The sequence below is a fragment of the Molossus molossus genome, unplaced genomic scaffold (genome assembly GCF_014108415.1).
Source record: "Molossus molossus isolate mMolMol1 unplaced genomic scaffold, mMolMol1.p scaffold_m16_p_13, whole genome shotgun sequence".
Lineage (NCBI taxonomy): Eukaryota > Metazoa > Chordata > Mammalia > Chiroptera > Molossidae > Molossus > Molossus molossus.
The window spans coordinates 5,396,286-5,421,427 of record NW_023425348.1 but is presented as its reverse complement, the minus strand read 5'-3'; the positions used below and the strand labels follow the sequence as shown (position 1 = coordinate 5,421,427).

At 39.5% G+C, this 25,142-nt stretch overlaps 1 protein-coding gene across 1 annotated transcript in view; it reads right to left on the bottom strand.

Moving 5' to 3' along the window:
* The window catches only part of BCO2 (beta-carotene oxygenase 2), a 42,651-nt gene extending 17,943 nt beyond the window's left edge, over nt 1–24,708 (bottom strand). The window contains exons 1-5 of the mRNA XM_036259045.1: nt 24,597–24,708; nt 19,347–19,551; nt 6,026–6,237; nt 5,750–5,862; nt 4,791–4,893 (exon numbers count right to left, since the gene is read on the bottom strand). Coding sequence (XP_036114938.1) covers nt 4,791–4,893; nt 5,750–5,862; nt 6,026–6,237; nt 19,347–19,551; nt 24,597–24,684 — 721 coding nt within the window. The 5' untranslated portion in view covers nt 24,685–24,708. The remainder of the gene's footprint in view (nt 1–4,790; nt 4,894–5,749; nt 5,863–6,025; nt 6,238–19,346; nt 19,552–24,596) is intronic.
* Nucleotides 24,709–25,142: the final 434 nt, after the last annotated feature.

Here is a 25,142-nt window from a genome sequence, read left to right as displayed (position 1 = left end):
CATAAGGTTTTAATTTTCTGTTTCTTTTATTTGTGATGGACTGCCTTCTCTATTATTAAGAATGATGAAGCATAATCCTCAAATAAGTACATTTTCCATTAATATAATAGGTATTTGGCAACTTTAGGATATAAAGAAAAAATATATTTTGGTAAACCATTTAAGATTCAAATGACTATTTCAGATTTGTTTCTTTGTAATTAGTCTTTAAAACTAAGGAAATATATCCAGTAATCAGTCAATGACAAATCAAGATCTCTCTTTTTATTTTCAAGTTTGAATCCTGTTTCCAAAACATTGGTTTTTAACTAATAGGGATCTCAGCTTTTCAACAGGGAAATCTGCATTTCCTAGATCAAAGCAAAGAAGAAAAGTAGAACCATTCCACTCATGTTATTCCTTCAGGTGGCCTGATTTTTTTTTTTTTTTTAAGGGTTCAGTGATAGAAATTGGAAAGATTTTGTCTAGATTTTTGATAGGATCCACAATTTAAGTTCACACCATGGATCATACATATGATATTTACAGTTTTGTTATTACTTTCATTAACAAAAATGATTATAAAATGCCTGTTCTTAAATTCACTTTAATTTCTTCAATGACAGCTTGGCAAACAAAGATAATAGTGTCATTTGGATGCTACAACAAAATGTGTTTGATCCAATTCCTCTTGTTGGCTCAGCTGATAATTAATTCCAACGGAATGCCATGAAGGCAAGCATCACAGCTTTATCCTATTGTTAGAAGAAGGCATGTTCTTGGCAAGAAAAGAAGCCCACATCTGTGAAGTCTATAAGTATGTTCTCTTTTTTCCTCTTTTTTCTGAGATCATTTTTTTTTTCTATTTTATTATACCTACATATTCAGTTGGAATTCACCCCTGTGTCCTCAAATACTTGCATTTTGATTGATGGATGATTAAACATCAAACATGGGTTTGAAAAATAAATAAATAAATTATCTTCCTGGTACAGTATTAGAATTGCCAATGTAGGTCCTGAAGAACTTGGGTAACTTATAGTATTTTGCAACACTAAGCCTATTTTAGAAAAAGATAACCTTAAAGTTCTCTATTCATTTATTCAACAACTACTTATTGAGTGCCAACTATATTCCAGACACTCTTCTAAGTGTCATAAGTACCATATTCTAGACTCTTGTATATAGCAGTGTACTGAATAGACCAAAGACTCTTCTTTTATAAAGCTCAAATTCTAATAAATCACACAATGAGTAAAAATATAAAGCATCAGTTTATGATGAGAACTGCAATGGAAAATAGACCAGAAAATGGGGATCCGGAGTAAGTGTTTAAGGATGGGTGCTATTACTTACAATTTAAAAATGGTGGTCTGGGAAGGTTTCACTAAGATGATATTTGAGTAAAGATCTGAAGGAGGTGAGGAAGAGAGTCTTGGGGATGTCTGGGCAAAACACCTTCCAAGAGGAGAGAGGAACAAATGCAAGGAGTCTCAGCCAAGAGTAAATTCAGAGTGTTCAATACATAAGGGCAAGGAGGACAGTGTGGCCCTTCCTAGTGAGCAAGGGGGAAAGTATAGATGAGGTGGGGTGGGTTAAAAAATAACTGTCTGGTCTTGGCTGGGTGTCTCAGTTGGTTGGAGCACTGTGGGTTTGATTCCTGGTCAGGGCATGTGCCCAGGTTGCAGGTTCGGTCCGGTAGGGTGAGGATTAAAAAATAAATTAAAAAAATAACTGTCTGATATGCTGAGAATAAGCTTAGATGGGGTAAGGGCAGAAGCAAGGAGGCTGGTTAAGAAGCTATTATAATTCAAACGAGAGAGGTGGCGGCTCAGACAGGTTGTGACAGTGGAGGTGATGGGAGGTGGTGGCTTTTGGACAAAATTTGGAGGCATTGCTGAAATTACCTTTTGACCAATTGGATGCAGATGTGAAGAATGATTCCAAAGTTATCATCCTGAACAGCTGGAATGATGGAGTTAGCATCAACTGAGGTAGGAAGTATTTTGAGTAGAGAAAGTTTAGGGGAAAGGATCAGGAGTTTGGATTTAGACAAGTTAATGTGGTCAAGCCTAGTAGACATCCTAGTAAAAACAGTGAATAAGCTGTTAGATATAAAATACTGAAGAGGTCTCGGTTGGGAATGTAGATGTGTTTTGAGTGCTCATGATATACAAAACATCATGCTTTTACACAGTGATGTGTTGTAAAAGAATTAAAAGACAAGCTCCATAGTTCCAAGAGTACCAAATAATCACATATTTTACAATATTAGTAAGAACTAGTTGGACTGATTAATGTTTTAGAGAGTTTTTGGTAATTTTGAAAAGGCTTTTTAAATATCTGGAAAAGCTAAAACAATTAAAACCCTTTTATTTACTAAAGTTAGAAATCACTAGCAAGCACTTTATTATAACAAGAATCTCTAAATTTCCCCCAAATGCATCCTAGGTTGTTGAGCTCCCTGCAGCTACATGTACATGTGAGTCCCAGTTCAAAAACTCACTGAATCAAACAAAAAGAAAAAAAAAAAAAGTAAATCCAGTTTCAGTTGAGATTAGATGATAAAAGAATTCCCTGTCTCAATATTTGGATAATTAACAATTACTCAATTCACCATGTTTAAACACTACCTGTAATGAACTGTTCCATCTGCAAGTCATGATGTCACGAGTAAGGCAGACAGACACCCAGGAAACACCCAGCAGAGGAATGCCCAGAGGAGTGATCTGCCCAGTACTGTGAGCCTTAACTCTGGGAGGCTGTTCAGGACTTTACAAACAGCAAATTGAGACAAAGCAAGACGCACCTCTGACGACTGATGGTAGAATCTCTCAAAGATCCAGCGGCCACTTTCCCCAAAATCACTTGGGACCTTGCTAAAATGTACCAAGGGGTGAGGAGTTGTTAAATTCTTGGCCCCTTTCAGGTCAGCTGAACCACAAGCACAGTGATCTGAAGATGAAGCAGAGTAGTCTGCATTGCTGGGACGCATTCCAGATGACTCTTAGACACACTACAGGCTGAGACTGACCGATCTAATGAGTATTTTAGAATATATGATTCAGATTGGTTAAATAGTATCTTCATTATAAACTAGTTACAAAGTTATCCACTTGGTGAGCAGAGATAATTTATTTAAAAGTAGATTTTTTAAATATGTTTTTTTATTAATTGATTTTTTAGAGAGAGAGGGAGGGAGAGAGAGATAAAAACATCAATGTCAGTGGGATACATCGATTGGTTGCCTCCTGCATGCCCCCCTACTGGAGATCAAGCCTGCAACCCCGGCAAGTTCCCTGACCGGGAATCTCAATTCATGGGCCAATGCTCAATCCACTGAGCCACACCGCCTGGGCAAGAAATGGATTTTCGTAATGATCAAAAAAGATAGATGAACAAAAAATTGCTGAGTCAGTTTACCCATTTACTGAAACATTTTATCTAAAAAGAACGTTTGCTGCTTCCTATTACAGCTTTGAAAAATTCATTCCTACTTGAGGTCAGGTAATAAAGAAGAGAGAGAGCTGAGTACCCCATCTCTACTGAGCCAGCAAAAAACAACCCTACAGCATTCATTTTCACATACACTCACATGTGTAAATATGGACAACTCACAACGCCAACTGTTCACCAAAGTTACACAACTGTTATAGGTTATAGACGAAAGATTGATTGACAGCTAAGATAGTCCAAAATATCTAATACTTATACTTACACATTCCTTTCAGAGATGTGGGTACTCAGATATAGGAACTTGAGTGTCCTGAGACTCTTAAGTACTAAGAGATGAATAAGGTGGTCTAACAGAGTGTATGTCCAGACTTGGTGCCCAGCCTGGTATTAGATACTCAGAAGCTTGCCTAAGCAAGTATCTTTTTTTTTTATCCTCACCCGAGGATATTTTTCCATTTTTTGTACAGATAGAGTGGGAGGGAGAGAGAGGAAGGAGAGAGAGAGAGAAACATCGATGTGAAGGGACACATCGAGTGGCTGCCACCCGCACGACCAACAAGGGCCGGGGACAAACTGCAACCGAAGTACGTGCCCTTAGCGGGAACCGAACCCGGGTCTCTCCGGACCGCAGGCCAACGCTCTAACCGCTGAGCCAAACCGGCCAGGGCCTAAGCAAGGATCTTAAACCTTCACTGCCCTTGTCTGTAAAATTGAGTAATAATAGTACCTTTTTCAGAGAGGTATTATAGGACTAAATGAAAACATATATAGAAAAATGTTTAACACCAGCACATACTAAGCATTGAGTAAATGTTAACTATCATTACTAGCTATAAGAACTTTCTGGAGCAGATTGGTAGGTAGCTGGGGAAGTACATGATTTATGTGGTTGTAAATGTAACTGTACTATAACTTCATCTTACTTTGCAGTGTATTGTTCCTATTATAAAAATAAATTTCTTCCCCTGTGATAGATAGTGTATCTTCACTATATCTTTGCTGCAGAATTCTAAAGTTTTTATACTTACAATATGGTACTTCATAAAAATTCAAATTTGAGAAACACACGTTGAAAATCCCTATAATGCTGTGAGCCCAAAAGCACAATGGAACCTAACAATGTGAGTGATGCTGAGAAGGTCAAATAGAAAATCAGCTGCTAAGTATATGTGCAAAAGGACCACAGAACACATACTCAATGATAAATTATGTACTTTAAGTTCTGTGATGCCACTTTGGAGATTTTTTCTGAACCTTTCAAAGGAAGTTTCATATGTTTACACCTTAACTATAATGGAACCCAGGAAGACAGTAAACTCCTAATTATTTTTAGAAAGACCTCCTTCCCACTTTACCATGTGGTCCATAGGAGTTCCCCATGTTGTATGCAGTTCCATCTGGGTCATAATGAGGGTGGGCAGTTGCTCCATTCACAGCAATGAATTGACTCCAGTCTACCTACAAATTTAAGACCATCAGAGACTTTTAAATGTTACATGAGCAGATCTCTATTTAGATGCATAGACAGCAGAGATGGGTCAAATACCTTTAAAATAAGATACGAAAACTACAGTCCAAGGCCTAATATCTCACCTCTGAGAAATCAAAATCATTTTTCTTACTAAAGAAAAATAAATTAAGACCAAAAAAGTAAAAACAAAAACCCCACCACTAACAAACAAAAAATGGACAAAAATGATCATCCAAAAAGGGTAATTTTTTCCCCCAAGATTACAGGAAAGTTCAAAAGAATCATAATTTAAAATTATAGTCCAGAATTTTATTTAACTTTAAATTAATGCACTAAGCAAAACCAGTATGAGTCTAGACCAGCAGTTCTCAACCTGTGGGTCACGACCCCTTTGGGGATCGAACAACCCTTTCACAGGGATCGCCTAAGACATAACAGTAGCAAAATCACAGTTATGAAATAGCAACAAAAATAATTTTATGGTTGAGGTCACCACAACATGAGGAACTGTATTCAAGTGTCACGGCATTAAGGAGGTTGAGAACCACCAGTCCAGTTCCACCTGTAGCTTGGAAGAACATGACTAGCTAAAGTAAATATGTACTATTCTATTTCTCTTTCACCTTACCCTTCAGATATTAGGACTAAGGAAGAAGCCTAGAATTATGAGAAACCAAACCCACAGGTCATTTTGATCAGGACAGAGAGCACACAGTAGGTAATTTTGTTTTTATTTGGTAAAGGTTCCAATTTCTTATTCAGGTACCTACTATGCTGGAAAGTATTTTGAATGGAAAAAAATTTTAGAGTCTATTTTATTCATTTTTTTAATCCATAATTTACCTTTTCTGTTTTTTCCAGGGTTTCAATGTCCACTTTATTCATAAAGTTGGTCTCAGTACTGACGTAGTAATCCCCCTTGTACCGCACATAGTTGACATTGGTGTTGTCAGTTACTGTTGAAACCAAACCCCAGAGTTATTGAAGCACCACAAGAGGAAGGAGAAAGCAGTTTAAACATCTTCTCACTCCAAAAAATTTATTTCAAGATTTATATGTCATAACAATTTAAATAATCATTATCACCTGCAAATTCTGGGCACATTAATAGCTGCTTACCAGACAGCTTAAACTTGGACATGAAACGTTCGAAAATATTCTTGCATGGATCAGGGAGAGCCAGTGTGCCAAATTCTGAGATTACAATTCGATTATGAACACTGTTGGCCTTATATGTGTCACTCTGTAGAAATTTGCTCCTATATGTCACTGTGCCCTTTTCCATCTTAAACTGGTGAAGCAAAGCCATTCCATCGAACCAGTGAATGTACCTTCAAATAGGAGCAAAAATAGGAAAACAAATACTAGTAAGAAAAGTATGGGGTCAACAAGAGATTTCAAATATAGAGATCAGGAAATGGGTTGGGTTCCCAGCACAGCCTGATTAGTCAGAGAATTTGAAATAAAGAGATGATAGCTTGGGTATAGCCTGGAATACAATAAGAAAGACCAATTTACATTCTCCTGATCCTTACACCCTGTCAAAAAACTCATACTTCAAAAGGCTAACAAAAAACCCTAAACTGGTGACTCCTAAAATAATTCTGAGCTTAACCTTTAACAAGGAGAAAATTCGGAGATGTCTTAAGTTAAATTATAGCAGGCCAAAGGATAGAAGGAAGAGACAAGAAGGGGTTAATCAGTTAACTTCAGGGCAAAACCAACAAAAGTCTCCTTACATTCTGAATGTAAGTTGAAACTTTGAATTAACTCCCAGGTGGCTATTTCCATCATTATCTGAGACTAGCAGGCCCTGGCTGGTGTGGCTCAGTTGATTGGAATGTCATCCTGTGTACTGAGAGGCTGTGGGTTCAATTCCTGGTCAGGGCATATACCTAGGTTGTGAGTTCAATCCCCCATCGGCAACCAATCGATGTTCTCTCTCACATCTGATGTTTCTCTCTCTCTCTCTCTCTCTCTCTCTCTCTCCCTCCCTCTCTCTCTCTCTCTCCCTCCTTCCCTCTCTCTCTCTCTCCCCCTCCCTCTCCCTCTCCCTCTCTCTCCCTCCCTTTTCTTCTCTCTAAAATCAATAAGCATATCCTCAGGTGAGGATTGGAAAATAAATAAATAAATGAGACTAGCCTGCCATCACCCCACCAGAGAAGCCTCTGCTTCTTGTGTACACAGGAACTTTCCACAAAAACCAATCCAGACGAGCAAACACTTCACCCTTACAGACTCTGCATCTATCCCAGAACTGAGCCTAATGTAAATTCTTTCAAAATAGTTTGCACCTTTCTTCCCCCTGCCTGCTGCGTAAAAAGCCCATTAACTCCAAGACTGCAGGCATGCTTGTTGCGCTGGTTGCGCTGGTTGTGTAGACGTCATGCCCAGGACCTGGTCTTTCTTGCTAGCAATGGTCCAGTAAATCCTTCCTTGTACAAAGGCTCTCAGCAGTGCATGGTCCTTGTTTTATACCCTATAGCCAAACGAACAGCATAAGAGGATATGGAATGCTTGACATTTCTCAAATTTAAATGGGGTTTTAAGCTTTTAGAAATCGTTATCTTCACATCCTATAGTAGCAAATAGTCCATTTACTTTTAAAATGTTCAAATTTATCAAAATTATGCAAAAGTAAACAAATAAGATAACTGTCTTTACTGGATAATCGTTTTTGTTCATAGAAATGATCTATTTCAATGATGGAACATTGAAAAACTCTAAGGAAAAGTTTGTGGTTTTGCTTCTAAAAGGGTTTAACATCATGTAGTCTTTTCTTTCATATGCTTGGCGGTTGGAATTCTTGATGCCTTCAGCATGGATGAGCAAGGCGAACATCATTGTCTTAAAAGGCAATGGTCCTGAAAGCAGGGATTCAACGAGATATTTTTACACTCGTGTTTATAGTATCATTATTTACAATAATCTAAAGGTGGAAGCAATCCAAGTGTCCATCAATGAATGAATGGATAAACAAAATGTTTACCTACAATGAAACACTATTCAGCCTTAAAAAGGAAAGTAATTCTGTCACATGCTACAACATGGATGAAACTTGAGTGCATTATGCTAAATTAAACAAGGGAGTCACAAAGTGACAAATAATGTGTGATAACAGTTTTATGAGGTATTTAAAGTAGTCAGATTAATAGAAATGGGCAGCTATTGTTTAATGGGTATAGAGTTTCCATTTTGCAAAATGAAAAGTTCTGAAGATCTGTTTCACAAAAATGTGAATAAACTTAACACAAACCTGTGCACTTAAAAAAGAAGGATCTCTTACCCTTTGAGACAGCTTGGAGGGACCTGGAGAGTATTATGCTAAGTGAAATAAACCAGTCAGAGAAAGACAAGTATCACATGATCTCATTTATATGTGGAATCTAATGAACAAAATAAATTGATGAGCAAAATAGATCCAGAGTCATGGAAGCAGGAACAGACTGACAAACCTCAGAGGGAAGAGGGTTGTGGGTGGGAAGAGATAAACCAAAGAACTAACATGCACATATGCACACCCATGGACACAGACAATAGTGTGGTGAAGGCAGTGGGGACAGGAGGGAGGAGGGGGTTAATGGGAGGAAAAGGGGAGAAATCTGTAATACTCTCAACAATAAAGATACATTTTTTTAAAATAGTAAGATGATAAATTTTGTGTTATGTTTTTTATCACAATAAAAAATGTACAGTATAAGAAAGAAATGGGGGGAAGCAAAGCCCTCTTTACTCAATGAGATACCATATTTATCATAAACTAAATTTTCATACATTCTTGGATCTGTGTCTGGGCATTCTAGTCTATACCACTGTCTGTCTATTCATGCACTGATATCACAATTTTTTTGTTTTAGATAGAGTGGAAGAGAGGAGGGAGGGAGGGAGAGAGGGAGGGAGGAAGGGAGAGAGGGAGGGAGGGAGAGAGGAAGGCAGGGAGTGAGGAAGGGAGGGAGAGGGAGAGAGACAAAGAGAGAGAGGGGGAGAGACAGAGAGAGAGAGAGAGAGAGAGAGAGAGAGAGAGAGAGAGAGAGAGAAACGTCAATTGGTTGCCTTTTACACCAGCCCGACCAGAGCTGGAGATGGAACCTGCAACCAAAGTACCTGCCCTTGACCAGGAATCAAACTCAAGACCTTTTGGTCCATGGGCCGATGCTCTAACTGCTCAGCCAATCTGGCCAGGGCCACGGTGTTTTAATTATAGAGGCTCTATAGTGTATTTTAATGTCTGGTAGAGCTAGTCTCCCACTGAAAATTCTCGTTAGTGTTTTCTTCACTATCCTTGCACATTTATTTTTCTATATGAACTTTAGTATCAATTTGTTTAACTTCCTTAAAAAACTTGTTGGAATTTTTATTGATTGTATTAAATTAAAAAATTAACTTAGGAAGAACAGACATCTTTATGATGTTGAATTGTCCTATTCAAGAACAAAGGATGTCTTTCCATTTGTTTAATTGTGCCTTATAAAAGTTTTTAAATGTGCACATTTCTTGTTAAGTTCATTTCTAAGTATGTAATGTTTTTTGTTGCTATTGTATATGAGGTTTTTTTCTTACCAGTGTGTCCCCTAACTTGTTATTGTTTGTGTATATGAAAGCTGTTGATTTCAGTCTTTTAATTTTATATCCTGTTACCTTACTTTCATTGTTTGAGTTAGTTTGTCATTGATTCTCTATGGTTTTCCAGGTTTACTATGAAATCAACTGCAAAGAGTTTTACTTTACTAAGACTTGTGCCTGGAATCAATTTTTTTAGTCTAGTTGTATTGGTTATATCCAGTAGAATAGCAGTGAAGACAGTGACCATCCTTGCCTTGTTCCTGTTTATAAGGCACAATTAGAAAAAAAAATGCTTGTAGTGTTTCCCAATTTAGTATCACTGGCTTTAGGACTAAGACTAAGATATATTAATACAGTGGAAGCTCGGTTCTCAAACTTTATTCGTTTCAGAAGGCTGTTCAAGAAGCGATTTGTTTGAAAACTGAATCATTTTTTTCCTTTGGAAATAATGTAAATTGGATTCATTCATTCCAGATCTCCAAATGATTCCCTGTTTTAACCTTTCCTATATACAGTACATGTCTAATGTACTGTTTAATCTATATACAAACACTTCTTTTCTTACATTTATCGAACCACCACCTACTGGCCTTCACCAATCAGCTCCAGTACTTGTTCCAGGGGTGCCTTGCAGGAGGTCAGCGTGCAGCATCTTTGCTTTTCTCATATAATGGCCTCCGGAATGTTGTCACCACTAACTGCTTTTCATTCACCCAAATCAACAACCGTTTTTCTACCTCATCAATTGCCTGTGCTCCTTGTTTTGTTCACACCCTTAGCAACATTAGCACTCTTTAAGGCCTCTTCATGTTTTAAAGTTGTGCTAATCCATTTCACCAGCAACAAAAGCATTCTCTCCTTTGTTGGCTGACACTTTGTCATGCTGAGGTATCAGCATGAAATGGTTGTCAGGTTGAAAACAAAAGTTTGGTTAGACAACCAAGACATTTTTTCATGAACATCTTGGTGGACAACTGAATTGTTGAAGATAGAAGATGTTCTAGAACCAAGGTTCGACTATGTGTGTGTGTGTGTGTGTGTGTGTGTGTGTGTGTGTGTATACTTATAGATGGATCGATAGATAGATGATAGATAGATAGATATACATTATTCAGTTACCTTTGACTTCTTTCTGAAATTTGTCCTTTTCTAACTATACTGCATCAATTTAGATGCTCATCTTGTTTCACTTAAATTGTTGTTGCCTGGTCTCCTTTAACACACACACACACACACACAACAGGTCTATAAATATATGTATATATAAAATATAAATAATTATATGTGTGTGAGAGTATATGTGTGTATAAATATATGTTAAGTATCCATCAAGTTCTATTTTCTTGAGTATTGTTATGAAGAATGGATGTTGAATTTTGACAAAGTTTTGTCAGCATTTATGGAGATAATCCTATGACTAGTTTTCCTAAGATCTATTAACATGACATATGATATTAATGGATTTCCAAATGATGAACTTACCTTGCATTCTTGGAATTAATCCTACATAATCATAGTAAATCATATTTTTAATGTAGTGTTGGATTCTGTTTGTTAATAAAATATTTATTAGTACTATGTGAGTACTATGTAATATTTATTAGTACTATTATACAGTTTGTACTTTTTCAAGGATATTCATAAAAATATGAATAATAAATGGTTTTCTTTTTTTTTTTTTTGGTACATGCCCCTAGCGGGAACCAAACCCAGAACTCTCTCTGGTCCACAGGCCGATGCTCCAACTGCTGAGCCAAACAGGCCAGGGCATGGTTTTCTTTTTTACACCATCTTTATCATGTTTAGATATCAATATTATCCTTGTTTCATAAAAAGAAATGAGAAGTTTCCCTTCATCTTCAACTCTCTGAAGTAATCTTTGGAGCAATGGAATTATCTAAGATTTGAAGGCTTGGGAGAATTTCCTTGTGAATAATCTGGGCCTGGTGCTTTTTTTTTTGAGAAGTAATTCCTTAATGAGTTTCTCTTCTTTCTCTACAAAAATTGATCTGTTTAAATTTTCTATCTCTATCAATTGTGATCATCTGTTTTCCCCCAGAAAATTAGCTATTTCATCAAGGTTTTCATATGACTTTGCATATAGGCCTGAAAAGTCTCATAATTTTTTATCTGTTTCAATGGTTTCTTTTTCATTGTCATTTCTTATTTTGTATATCTGTGCTTTCTCCCTTTTTTTTTTACCATGTTAGGTAGCAGTTTTTCTATTTTGGCAATATTTTTCAAAAGTATTGAAAACAGCCCTGGCTAATTTGGCTCAGCAGTTAGAGCGTTGGTCTGCAGATCAAAGAGTCGTGGGTTCAATTCCGGTCAAGGGCACGTACCTCGGCTGCAGTTCATCTCCAGCCCTGGTGAGGGTTGTGCAGGAGACAACCAGTCAATGTGTCTCTCTCACATTGATGCTTCTCTCTCTCTCTCTCTCCCTCCCTCCCACTCTATATGACGATAAATAGAAAAATATTCTCGAGTGAGAATTTTAAAAAAAGGTATTAAAAACAAAATAGTTTTCAATAATTATTGCTATTCTGGTCTAAATCCCTCTAAACCCATAATATGTAGACCCAAACACAAAATACTCTAAGTAGAAAAACAGATTCTCAGCTTTCTCACTTAAGCTATTTCATATTCTTTTCTTTCCTTCTTAATTTTCTTTGTTACCATCTCATATTGTTGACCCATAATATTGAGGTGTCGATCAAAATCCCTAAGTAATGTTTAACACATTCTGCTGAAACCACAGCAGAATGTTTTACATTCTGTGAAGCCACATCTCTTTCAACCTTGTTCTTATAAAATTGTTCTTCATCCACATTTACCTTTAATAATTTTGAGCTTCTTAGTTCCATCTCCCAAGATCCTTGCAGACCCTGTCATTTCATGCACTCATTTATCCAAATCAACCAACACCTCCAGGAACTGTGCCAAACCCAGAGCTTACAGGCACATAAATAACTATGCCACAGAGTGATTGTTGCAGCAACAAAGAAATGGTAAAAATGCTATTCGTGCACAGAAGGAGCAACAGGAGGGAAGGATGTGGGGGTCAGGAGGGGTCAAAAGGGAAGGAAACATGTGGCTGGATCGTCAAGGATGTCTGCCAGGCACAGAGGAGGAGGGCACCCTAGGGACAGGAGATTTGAAAAGAAGAAGAGCCGCAAAGCCATGTGGTCTCTTGGAGGAACAGCCAGTTAACAGATTAGTGTGTGGGCAGAGCCTTCAGTGGCCGGTAATGAGGATGGAGAAATAGGTCAGCACAAGAACCACCAGCCCTCAGACTTAGGGCCTGGAGTTTTGAAAGAGGAGAGTGAAACTGTGGGGCCTGCATCTTAGAGAAGTCACTCTGGACACAGCAGGACATGGGATAGAAAGAGGAGCATCCAGATTGGGAGAAACCCACGAGGAGACGAGGCAACAACCCGACAGAGAAGACAGAGCCGAAATTGAAGCAGTATAGTTAGAAAACACGCATTCCAGAAACAAGGCAGAGGTGACTGGTAGGATGTGGGCAGTGACAAAAAGAGAGGGTCCAAAAGTTGTACCTGAATGACTGGCTGGATGGTGATGCTTTAACTGAGATGGAGAATGCAAGAAGAGCAAGTGTCGGGGGAAAAGAAATAGTTCAGTTTTGAACATGAGTCTGAGCTTTAGGTAAAACATCAGGGTGAAGATGTTCCACAGCCAGCTGGCAGAATACAGGTCCAGAGCACCAGAGATGGGGCGGGGTGGGCGGTCCTTTTGCGAGTACCTGTGCGTGAGAGGTGTTGCAAACGGGTGACAGTAACTACCATCTACTGAGCACTTACCACATGCCAGGCACGGTGCTAGGACTTCACATCGTTTCATATACATATGTTTTATATGCACATCCCCCCACACACATTAATACTGAGAGGAACTATCCCATTTCACACACATGGAAACCAAGGTTCAGAGCAACAACGAACCCAGGGTCACAGGGCTGATAAGTGTCAGAACAAGAATCTGAACTCAATGCTGACTCCAAATCCTAGGCTTACAAGTGAACCACAGAAGTCACTTGGCAGGAAAGGGAGTAGGGAGAGGGCCCTGAAGAAGAGATTAAAACTGTCCTAAGTGGCAGTTCTTGTCAGCCATTGAAAGGGGCATTTTATATGCCTGTCTCCTTACTCTTCTTACCCAGCCATTAAAACAGATATTATTAACCCATTTCCCATACGAGAAACTTTGGTCAAGATCACAGTGCTGATAACTGGTGAAAAAGGGACTTGACCCACTCCCACACTCTAAAGAATATGTTACTTCTACAGCACTGAAGAAAGCATACAATGAGCGGGAAGAAGGGCGCTCAGGGCAGAGGATGGGCTATATCAGCACTAACGGAACAGGAGAAGTGAAATGAGCAACAAGTTATTCCAGAACATGCAACCAGAGGGTGGAGGAAATAGTGGGAATCCTGGGACGAGAGACTTTTGAGATGGGTGGTCAATAAGGTCAGATGCTGTACAACAGTCTGGCTGAGGACTAAGAAGTCCATTTCATTTAATAATGAGCAGGCTTTGGTGACCTTTGAGAGCAGATGAGCGGTGGGTTAAACGTCACAGGGCAGTGAACTGAGACCTCGGACAGAATAAAACCAGAAGCGGCGAGGGGAGAACAGGTAGCCGGAGAGGAAGGGGCACAGAGAATGAGGGTGTTTTAGGACGACAGCACACTTGTCGGCTGAGAGGTGGGGCCAGTGAAGGAGAAACAGGTAGGAGGGGAGAGAGGGGTGTGAATAACCAGCAAGGTTCCCGAGGAGAGAAGAGGGCCACTTCCTCCTCTGATCCTGGGAGGCAGGAACAGGTCTCCCTGGGGCATTCGGAAGTTGCAGGAGCCCAAATACAAATGCCCCTCTACTCGTTATGAAGAAGGGGTTTACCTGTTGAGAGTGAAAGGAACAGGGAGAATGAAGGCGGCTTCCAGAAAGGGACCCTGTGGGAGAACAACAGTGGCACCAAGGACCCCATGGGGCTGGAAACCGTAACTGCGCAGACGAATCAGTCAGCAGGCTTTGTAATTTCCTGCAGGAGTGCTCAGCAGCCCTGAGCAGTGAGTGGAGGAAACCAATCTGGGCTAATCTAGGACTGAATTGGTCAGAGGAGAAGCAGCGATCACCAGGGAGGTGAGGATGGTGGTGAGAGTGTACTTGAAGTGACTGGTCGTAGAATCTGCCCTGGGGAGAAGAAGTGAAAGGGGAGCTGATGATAAACTGAGGACAAAGAGGAAGGAGAAGAGAACTTGACGCCACTGGACGTGTTTAGCAGGAATGGAGGAGTGTGGAAATTGGGGGTTAAGCAGAGAGTCGAGTTTCAGAGTTCAGGATTTCAAGGGCAGGGCAATTCGCAGCAGTAAGTTCCAGGACAGAGCCTTACTGTGCGGCATTGTTGTAGCAGCATGGGGTGGGGGATGGTCAAGAACTGGGAGGCTTGACTGTCTTCATCATGGATCCTGAAGTCATTCCAGAAAAGTGGTAGATGTTGAAATGCTGAGGGCATTTACTATTTACTATTCTGCCCAGATTCATAAAACTTGAAAAATTGATGTGTGCCTTCAATGAAATCAATGACAAAAATTTATTTATTTATTTTTAATCCTCACCTGAGGACATTTTTCCGTTTATCTTCAGATAGAGTGGGAGGGAGGGAGAGAAAGAGAGAGATCTCTGCGAGAGAGACACATCGACTGACTGCCTCCTGAACGACCCGCCAGGGCTGGGGACGAACCGCAACCGAGGCACGTGCCCTTGACTGGAATCGAACCCACAACCCTTTGGTCCACAGGCTGTCGCTCTAACCACTGAGAAAAACTGGCCAGGGCCAATGACAAAAATTTTTAATCAAAGAATGTTCTTTGTCATGTCGCTGCTATGTCTGCATGCTGACAGAGACCTATTAAATGGCATCCGACAGAGAGATCAGATTCACAGCTGAGTGGGGTCCTCTTTCCTTCCTCTGTTCCTTCGTTCCTCCCCTCCTTCTCCTTTCTCTCTCTCTCTCTCTCTCTCTCTCTCTCTCTCTCTCTCTCTTCCTTTCAGAAAGGGAGAGAGAAACACTGATCCATTGCCTCCCATAGGCTCCCTGACTGGGAATCGGACCGCCACCTTCTGGTGAATGGAACCACACTCCAAACAACGGAGCCACACTGTCTAGGGCAGGGGTTCTTCTTATCCACAGGTTGAGGGTTACAATGACTAGTTCTTCTCCCCTCCCTTTAGTCTAATCTGGGAGCCAACCACTAAACTAAGTCTCAGTGTGTGTCTCCTCTTTGACCTGAAGCTGTCTGTACTTCCCACCCAAGGGGAAGGCAAGACTGTTCTTCTACGAATGCCTACTGCTGGTTCCGAAGTAACTGATTTGAAAGTAGATGCTCAGGAGGACCAGCCACATCCCCACTGCCCCCACAAAGATGCTATCTTCAAAGAGGCCTGTAGTGAGAGCCTCGGTCCTGAGTAGCTCTGCTGGGTGGTTTTAAATTTACTAGAGCTACTCCTGTAACCAATGAAATACCATATGCTTTTTGCAAGAGGCTGTTTCTCTGTGGGGACTGAACCAGAAGTTTTATTTTTCTCCTTCTCCTCCTTTTCCTCCTCCTCCTCCATCTCTTCCTTTTAGCCTCATAATCTTTTTTCAAATTAAAACTTGTATGAAATACATATATGTAAAATAGGGAATATCAGAGTTCCTTTGTTTAGGGGCAGGGTGGGGATCCATGAGCCAGTTCACTCACTCTCTTTTTCTCTACCCCCAAACCAACTCCCCACCCCCCGCCCACCAACCCAGTCTCCACCCCAGGCACCTAAAGTAACTTCTTAAGGGCTCCTTGTAGCAGCTGTTGGGTGGAGGGACTACTGCATTGTATTGCCTTTCAGCACTATTATAATGAATCTACTATTCAGTGAAGACAAGATGTAACAGGTTCAGCAAATTAAAATATTGACTATATTAATAAATATATCTTGAACATGACCCTAATTCTTGATCTGTTTCCAACAATAGCTAGGACAGCACAGTTGGGCCATGATCAGATTCCCACCAAGCCCACAGGAAGGGTGTAGCTAACAGAAAGTTGAATGGATGGTTACCAGCGGCTTAGGTGGGGAAGGGAAGTTATTGTTTAATAGGTATAGAGTTTCAGTTTTGCAAGATAAAAAGTGTATGGATGGTGGTAATGAAAGTATCAATGTGAATGTACTTAATGCTATTGAACACTTAAAAATAGTATATATGGTGCCCTGGCCAGTGTGGCTCAGTTGGTTGGAACATCGACCCATAAACAAAAAAGGTCAGGGCACATACCCAGGTTGTGGGTTTGGTCCCTGGTGAGGGCATGTGTGGGAGGTAACCAATTGATGTTTCTCTCTCACATCAATAATTTTCTCTCTTTCTCCCTCCCCTCCTCTAAGATCAATAAAAATAATAAGTAAATAAATAAATAAAAATAGTTAAGATGGTAAATTTTATATTGTGTATTTTATCATATATTTTTAAAAGTCATGGTTCCTTGAATATCATTCAGCCATTAAAAATAATTGTTATTCTATTTCATAACAACATGGATAAAAAGTCTGATAGTAAAATTTTTTAATCCAAGGCAAAAATATTGAATAATATCATATATATATTCATACAGTTGGGCAGAAGACCTGAATAGACATTTTCCTAAAGAAGACAGATAGATACCCAACAGGTACAATGAAAAGATGCTCAGCATCATTAATCATCGGGGAAATACAAATTAAAATCACAATGAGATAGCTCACACTTAGTAAACTAGATATTATCAAAAAGACAATAAACAGCAAGTTTTGGTAAGGATGTGGAGAAAAGGCAACCCCTGTGCACTGTTGGTAGAAATGTAAATCGGCATAGCCAATATGGAAAAAAGTATGGAAGTTCATCACAAATTAATAATATAACTACCATGTGATTCAGCAATCCCACTTGTGGGTATTCATCTGAAGAAAACAAAAACACTAACTCAAAAAGATATTTACTCCCATGTTCACTGCAGCATGATTTACAATAGCGAAGATGTGGAAACAACCTAAGTGTCCGTCAATACATAAATAGATAAAGAAAATGTGATACATATGACATATATGTATGATATATGATATACACACACTGGAATATTATTCATCTATAAAAAGAAGGAATTCTTGCCATTTGTGACAACATGGATGGACCTTGAAGTCATTATGCTAAGTGAAATAAGTCAAATACAGAAAAATAGAGAAAGACAAATACCATATAATCTCACCTATATGTGGAATCTAAAACAAAAAACAAACAAGAAAAACCAAGTTCATAGACACAGAGAACTTACTGGTGGTTACAAGAGGTGTGGGAGACAAAATGGGTGAAGGTGGTCAAAAGGTACAAACTTCCAGGTATAAAATAAATAAGTCATGGGAAGGTAATGGACAGCGGTGACTATGGTTGATAATAATATTGTATATCTGAAAGTTGCTAAGAGAGTCAAGTCCTCCTTACAGGAAAAGAACATTTTTGTAGCTATGTACGTGATGGATATTAACTAGACTTATTGTGGTGATCATTTCACAATATATACAAATATGAAATCATTATGCTATATACCTGAAACTAATATAATGCTACATGTCAATTATTTCACAGCAAAAAAAATTCTACAGTCATGTGATTGTAATTATTTACAACAAACCTATAGAAATGGGAAGACTAGCAAGAAATACACCGAAGTGTTAACAGAGGATGTGATATGTACATTTCCCCCACTCTCTTCTATCTTGTAAAATGTTTCATACAGGTCAAAGCTTTTAAATTAAAAAAAGATTTCTAATATTTAAAAATGTTTAAAGCAAAGCAGATTCCCTCCTAACTATAGGGGTTTCTTCACATCACTTCATGTGCCTAGTAGACACACAGAGAAATTATACACTAAAGAGTTACTGGTTTGTTTGTTTGTTTTCATTTATTTACATATATTTATTGAGTGTTATTTAAGTACAGGGCACTAACCTAGATACTAGAAAAATGGGATGAACAAGAAAAATCTCTGCCCTCACCCAGCCAGTGTGGCTCAGTGGTTGAGCATCGACCCATGCACCAAGAGGTCGCCAGTTTGATTCCTGGTCAGGGCACATACCCAGGTTGCGGGTACAGTCCCCAGTGCTAGGCATGCAGGAGGCAGCCAATCAATGTTCTCTCTCATCGATGTTTCTATCTCTCTAAAATCAATAAGAAAAAAAAAGTCTCTGCCCTCATGGAACTTACTTTCTAGTGGGGAAACACAGCTAATAAACAAACAAAAACCAACATTGATAGTGCTATGCAAAGAACTAAAATACCTATTATATTATAGGTAATATAATGAAAAATAGCATTTTTAGATTGGTAAATCAGGGAAGGCTCAAACGACCTGATATTTGAGCTGATGTCTGAATGATATGGGAAGACAGCTGACAGAGCCAAAGCCAAGGCCCTGAGCAAAAATCAATATGGTCGGTTTGAGGAACTGAAAGCCACTGCGTCTGGGGGACGCTGGGTGAGGGAGTGGTATGAAGTGAAGACACTGCCCTTCCTTCAGGAACTTGTGATGAAATAGAGCTTGGCACAGACTGTTCCTAATACTTCTCTTTTGGCATAAACCTTCAGAGAACTTCATAATATCTACAGAGCAGCAATGTCAACTTTTTAAACAGGATTAAGTCTCCATTTTTTCCCTACAGACTAGTTTCCTCATCTGGAACCGAAGAGATTGCAGGCAATGTTAGCCTCAGAGAGAGAGCAACTATTAATGCATATTCCACAGAACAAGTTCATGCTAAGAAATCCAAATTCTTCCCAAAATCAAGGCTTACTTGTCCTTCCCAAACTCAAATTTCCCAGGTCCAATTCGAAGTAGATAGCCGTTGAGCCACTGAGGAAAATGCCCTCGGACTTGGGCGGGGACCATGTGTGGAGTCTCCTCCACCGTGGCCAGCAGTGGCGCGATGCAGGGAAGGCTCTCCTGCTCACCGAGTATCACTTCTGCTGGGCGACTGCTTTCCATGTACTTCTTCAAAACTAAAAAGGAAATCAAAAGCATACACAATGTTTTATCAATATTCTATTAGCATGCCTATTTCAGGGAAATGGAAACCTAACACCAAATATAATCTCCAAATTCCTTTCTCTCCTTCCTCATTCTCACATCATTCCTTTGATTCTCCATATTTTGACAATGACAATCCTTTTTGTATTCTTTCAGTACAAATCTGCTTGAGAATTTACCTCAGGACTTTAATTTTTATTTTATCATTTTCTAACCCAAGACATGCTAATCGCAACCTCATTGTTAGGATTTTAAAAATGACAACCATTCAATATTATCATAATTACAGCGACCTCAGTACTTTACATACACCAGAATGTGATCCCAAAAATTCCATAGGGATTTATGGAGCATTTAGTAGGATCTACGATTAATTTCTCTATTTTGATGTACACGTGAATGTACATGGCATTTTCTAGAAGAAGGGTGTCACAAACTAAACTATGAAGTGATACCTGGTCTAAAATTACCTGAGGTCCAAAAGCTACAAGAAAAAATCATTATTGCCCTGGCCGGTTTGGCTCAGCCGTTGGAGCGTCGGCCTGCGGTCCGGAGAGACCCAGGTTCGGTTCCCGCTAAGGGCACGTACTTCGGTTGCAGTTTGTCCCCGGCCCTGGTTGGTCGTGCGGGTGGCAGCCACTCGATGTGTCCCTTCACATCGATGTTTCTCTCTCTCTCTCCCTCCCGCTCTATCGGAACAAAAAATGTCCTCGGGTGAGGATTAAAAAAAAAAAAAAAGAAAGAAAAAAAGAAAGAAAAAATCATTATTATATAACAGAGCTGAGAATCGTTCCTATTAGTTCACACTTAGTGTTCACGAGGCAGCGGCCTCGCAGAGGGTGGTCAGGTGCATAACTGACTAGGTGCTAGAAAATGCAGCCTTCATTTTATTTCATGAAACTTTAACAGCGATATAAAAGTCCAAACTAGAACTAACATGTAGAGACACTACTCCTCTGAAGCGAGATTTGTATTCTTTTAGCAAACTATTTTACAGTATGATATCTATTATCCTGTTTCTTTCAAATCTTTCAAAAATTTATTTTAAAGCACATGAGACCTTCTACTTTGCTGCACATACAAATTCAGTCAAAGCCAACTATTTTCTGATTTCCCAAACAAAATTCATTTTTACCCTGAATGCCCTTCCCAATAATCAATCCCAAAGGAAGTTTTATCTATCGTTCAATGTCTACCTCAAATACCACTTTCTTCAAGAGGCAGTATAGTGTAATATTTAAGAGTGTGGGCCCAACCTCTCTCTGCCTGGCTTCAGAACGCTTGGGTTCAAATCTTGGCCTACCATTTTCCAAATAAATAGCCTTGAGCAAGACCACCTCTCTGTGTTGTTCCCTCCTTTCTAAGATGGAGATAATAATTCTTATTGCTCCTAAGTCTATAAATAATAAATTAATTAGGGTATGTAAAGTTTTTAGAAATTGTAAATATTCAAAAAAATGTTAGCTGGTATTCATGTAGCTTTTTTCTTTTTTTAAGCCTCACCCAAGGATATGTTTTTATTGATTTTTAGAGAGAGAGAGAGAGAGATCAGTGTGAGAAAGAAACATCTGCCTCCAGTATGTGCCCCACCCAAACCTGAAACCCAGGTATATGTCCTGACCTGGAATCGAACCTGCAAACTTTTGGTATACAGGACAATGATCCAACCAGCTTAGACACCTAGCCAGGGCTATGAATGTAGATTTTAACGATCAATCCAAAAATATGCAATATCTTCTTTCTTTAAATCATTTATTGCTCTGGCCAGTGTGAATCAATTGGTTGAGCATCGTCCCATACACCAAGAGGTCACCAGTTCAATTCTCAATCAGGGCACATGCCCCGGTTTCAGCCCATCAGTCTCTCTCTCTTCAACATCAATAAAAACATATTTTTTTTAAAAATCATTTATTTATTCAACAAAATGTTGGGCACTCCTGAGGGATAAAAAGTAATAGAACCCTGATGTAAAGGAACTCACCACCTAGTAAACAGACATACAACAAGATCATTTACACTGTAATCAGTTGTTTGAGCATTATTTCTCAAAGTACAGTCTGAGGACTTTGTAACAAATACCTGGTGCTATTGCTAAAATGCAGATTCATGGACTCCACTCTGGACCTAATAAATCAGAATCTCTGGGATAGTATAAGGAGGTATTCTTAGGTACACTAAAATTTGAGAACCACAATATTAGAAGTATAGAGAGGATGCTTTGCAAACTTAAAGGAGGAAACCATCAGGTATTTATCTTACTACTTTTATTAATATTATGTATATTTGTCTTATTCTCCTATTAGATTAAAATAAATTCCCTGAGGTCAGGTATTTTATTCCTCGTATTTAAGTAGAATTAAATGAAACACCCTGATAGGGCATTTGTCTGAATATTCATGCATTTAAAACATTTCACATTTTAGAAAACATTAAATATCTGTATGTTCTGTATTCCATAGCATGCTATTGGTAGTTTATTATATACTCTTCAAACTTTCCATAGTACTTGATATCGTGGCCAACCCCTCCTTAAACCCCTTTCTATTGTTGACTTCCCAGATACTGCTCTTTTCAAATATTCCTGCTCCCTCTTGGTTTGCTTTTATGCCAGCTTCAGTACTTACTGGCTGAAGCTTTGGGGAAGTTACTAATCACTCTGAGCCTCAGGATTTTTGTTTGTTTGTTTTTGGGTTTTTTGTTAATCCTCACCCAAGGATATTTTTCCATTGATTTTTAGATAGAGTGGAAAGAAGGGAGGGAGGGAGGGAGGGAGAGAGAAACATTGATGTGAGAGAGACACATTTATTGGTTGCCTCCCACACAACCCTGACCAGGGCCAGGGATTGAACCTACAACCCAGGTACATGCTCTTTTTTTATTTTTTTATTTTATCCTCACCTGAGGACATTTTTGCATTTATCTTCAGATAGAATGGGAGGGAGAGAGGGTGAAAGAGAGAGAGAGAAGCATCGATGTGAGAGAGACACATTGAGTGGTTGCCACCCATACGATCCCAATCGGGGTGAGGAAAAACTGCAACCGAGGTATGTGCCCTTAGCGGAACTGAACCCGGGCCTCTCTGGTCCATGGGCCAACGCTCTAACCGCTGAGCCAAACCAGCCAGGGCCATGCTCTTAAACAGGAATCAAACCTGTGACCCTTCCCTCTGAGGACCAATGCTCTAACCACTGAGCAAAACCGGCCAGGGCTCAGGTTTTTTTTTGTTGTTTTTTTTTAATCCTCACCCGAGGATATTTTTCCATTTTTTGTACAGATAGAGTGGGAGGGAGAGAGAGGAAGGGAGAGAGAGTGAGAAACATCGACGTGAAGGGACACATCGAGTCGCTGCCACCCGCACGACCAACCAGGGCCGGGGACAAACTGCAACCGAAGTACGTGCCCTTAGCGGGAACCGAACCCGGGTCTCTCCGGACCGCAGGCTGACGCTCTAACCGCTGAGCCAAACCGGCCAGGGCATGGTTTTTTAATGATAAAATGAGGATAACGGGGATAAAAGGAGAATAATACCTCCCATGCATGTCTATCTTTATAACCAAATATAATGATAGTATTAATTTTCAAATGTTAATTCCTTTTATTGGCTCCTCTTCTCCTTACCACCTCATAAATACATTCCTAAGGTCTGATCTTGGACCTTTACTCTTTAATCTCGGCACTCCTCTTTGGTAATCTCAACTAGACCCTTAATTTCACCAATTACTTTTTGTGGGTGACTCAATGTGTCAAAAGAGAATTCATTTTCCCCCTTTCGTATCAATTTTCCCACCTGTTAAATCGCCTAGCTTCAAAATCTCTGTGAGCCTTGAATTATTCTTCACATTCCCTAAGTGGTTAAATTCTGCTGACTGTACCAATAGAGGGCTAGAAAGAGAAGATGCTAAGGAGATGACATAGGGTAACCAGCGTAAATTACTAGGGCTCAGAAGTTTGTAGAGGTGCCTGGAGCAAATCCTTTGCAAAAATTTTATCAGTCCACCCGTCCTGGGCAACCCCACAGATTTGATCAAATCACATATTCCTTCATAAAACCTTCACAAATGACCCTCATTGTCTACCAAGTAAAGTCTAAACTGCTTGGCCAGGCACTGATGAAGGCACTGTATAGTTTCACACAAACCTACCTGTCCAGTTCTGCCTCTTACATACGCCTTCCACTCCAGCCAATCTGGACCTTTCCCCATTGTCTTCTCATCATGACTGTACGCTTCTGTTCACCTAGGGTATTTCCCATATCCTTCTGGTGAAATTCATGACCTTACTCATCCTTCAAGACCCAGTGCCCATGTTCACCTGTTTTATAAACACATTTTTATTTCCTACAGCAAGAACTGATTCTTCTTAGTCTGAACTCACACAGCACCTGTTTTAGCTCTTCTGGCACTTACTGTATTCTGTCTTGTGCAATAAAGATGAATATACTTTATAACCTCTACTACCAGTATTCCTTGAGTACAGGGTTTTACTTTTGCCTTCACCCCAGCACCTAATACATTGCCTAGTGCTGAATTATTGAATTAAATAATTTTAAACTGCATAGTATATATCGGTATGATTTCTCATAGCTCCATATCAGCCAATTTCAAGAAATAAAATTATGTGACAACAGTAGCTATAAATAGAAAGCTACAAAACAATAAACAGATTTTAAGGAAGTCCATCAGAATACAAACAGAAGAACCAAACATTTACATTAGAAGGTACAGCAGTGATTTTCAATTGAGAAAAATCTAAATAGTGAATATTTATCCTATTGCTGATCCAAAAGAATCCCAAAACTCTGAATCTGCCCCTATATGCGGTATGAAATATACAAATGGAATGGCTTTTTCCCTGACAAGTAAACAAACCCTCACTCTGTCTTAACCCCCAGCTCTGCACCTGCTGTATCTGCTCCAAAAGAAGTGGAAACGTTCAGACGACCCCAGTATTCTTTTGAAAAGGCACAGAATTCTAAGTTCAGGCTGGTAGAATGAGGAGGAGGGGGTAAATCCCCTACCTGGGATCCGGTGTACTATCACTGATCTGAAACCCACCGCCATGGTAGAAAGATGGTTGACAAAACGGAGAAAGAGTTGAAAAAACATTTTTGTATTGAGTTAAGTAGCAGCAGATCCTGTGGTTTCCAAATCCTCACACTCATTAGCAGTGAGGTGAAAATATACTTCCTGGGCTGTCCCTGGCTCCCTGACAGAATAGGAGGGAAAGGGGGAGGGGAGGCAGTACTTCAAAACACAAGCGGTCTCTTACTCTCACTTCCATGACAAGTATCCTAGCAACCTATCTATAATAAGTAGCTGTGTGAAATACTGAAATTGGATCACCAGTAGTAGTCTCCCTCCATAAACTCTCCTCTTTTAAATCTGTCCTATAGTACAATTAAGGCAGTTGATCCATGGATGAATTTCGTTATGCCAGTCCTCTCTAAAAGATTCAGATCAACTCTTTCTTTACAGAATAAAGTCCAAATGCAATCTGTCAACAAAGGACTCTACAATCTGGCTACAACCTACCTTTAATCCTTTGTCTTTCTGCCTTTCTAGCA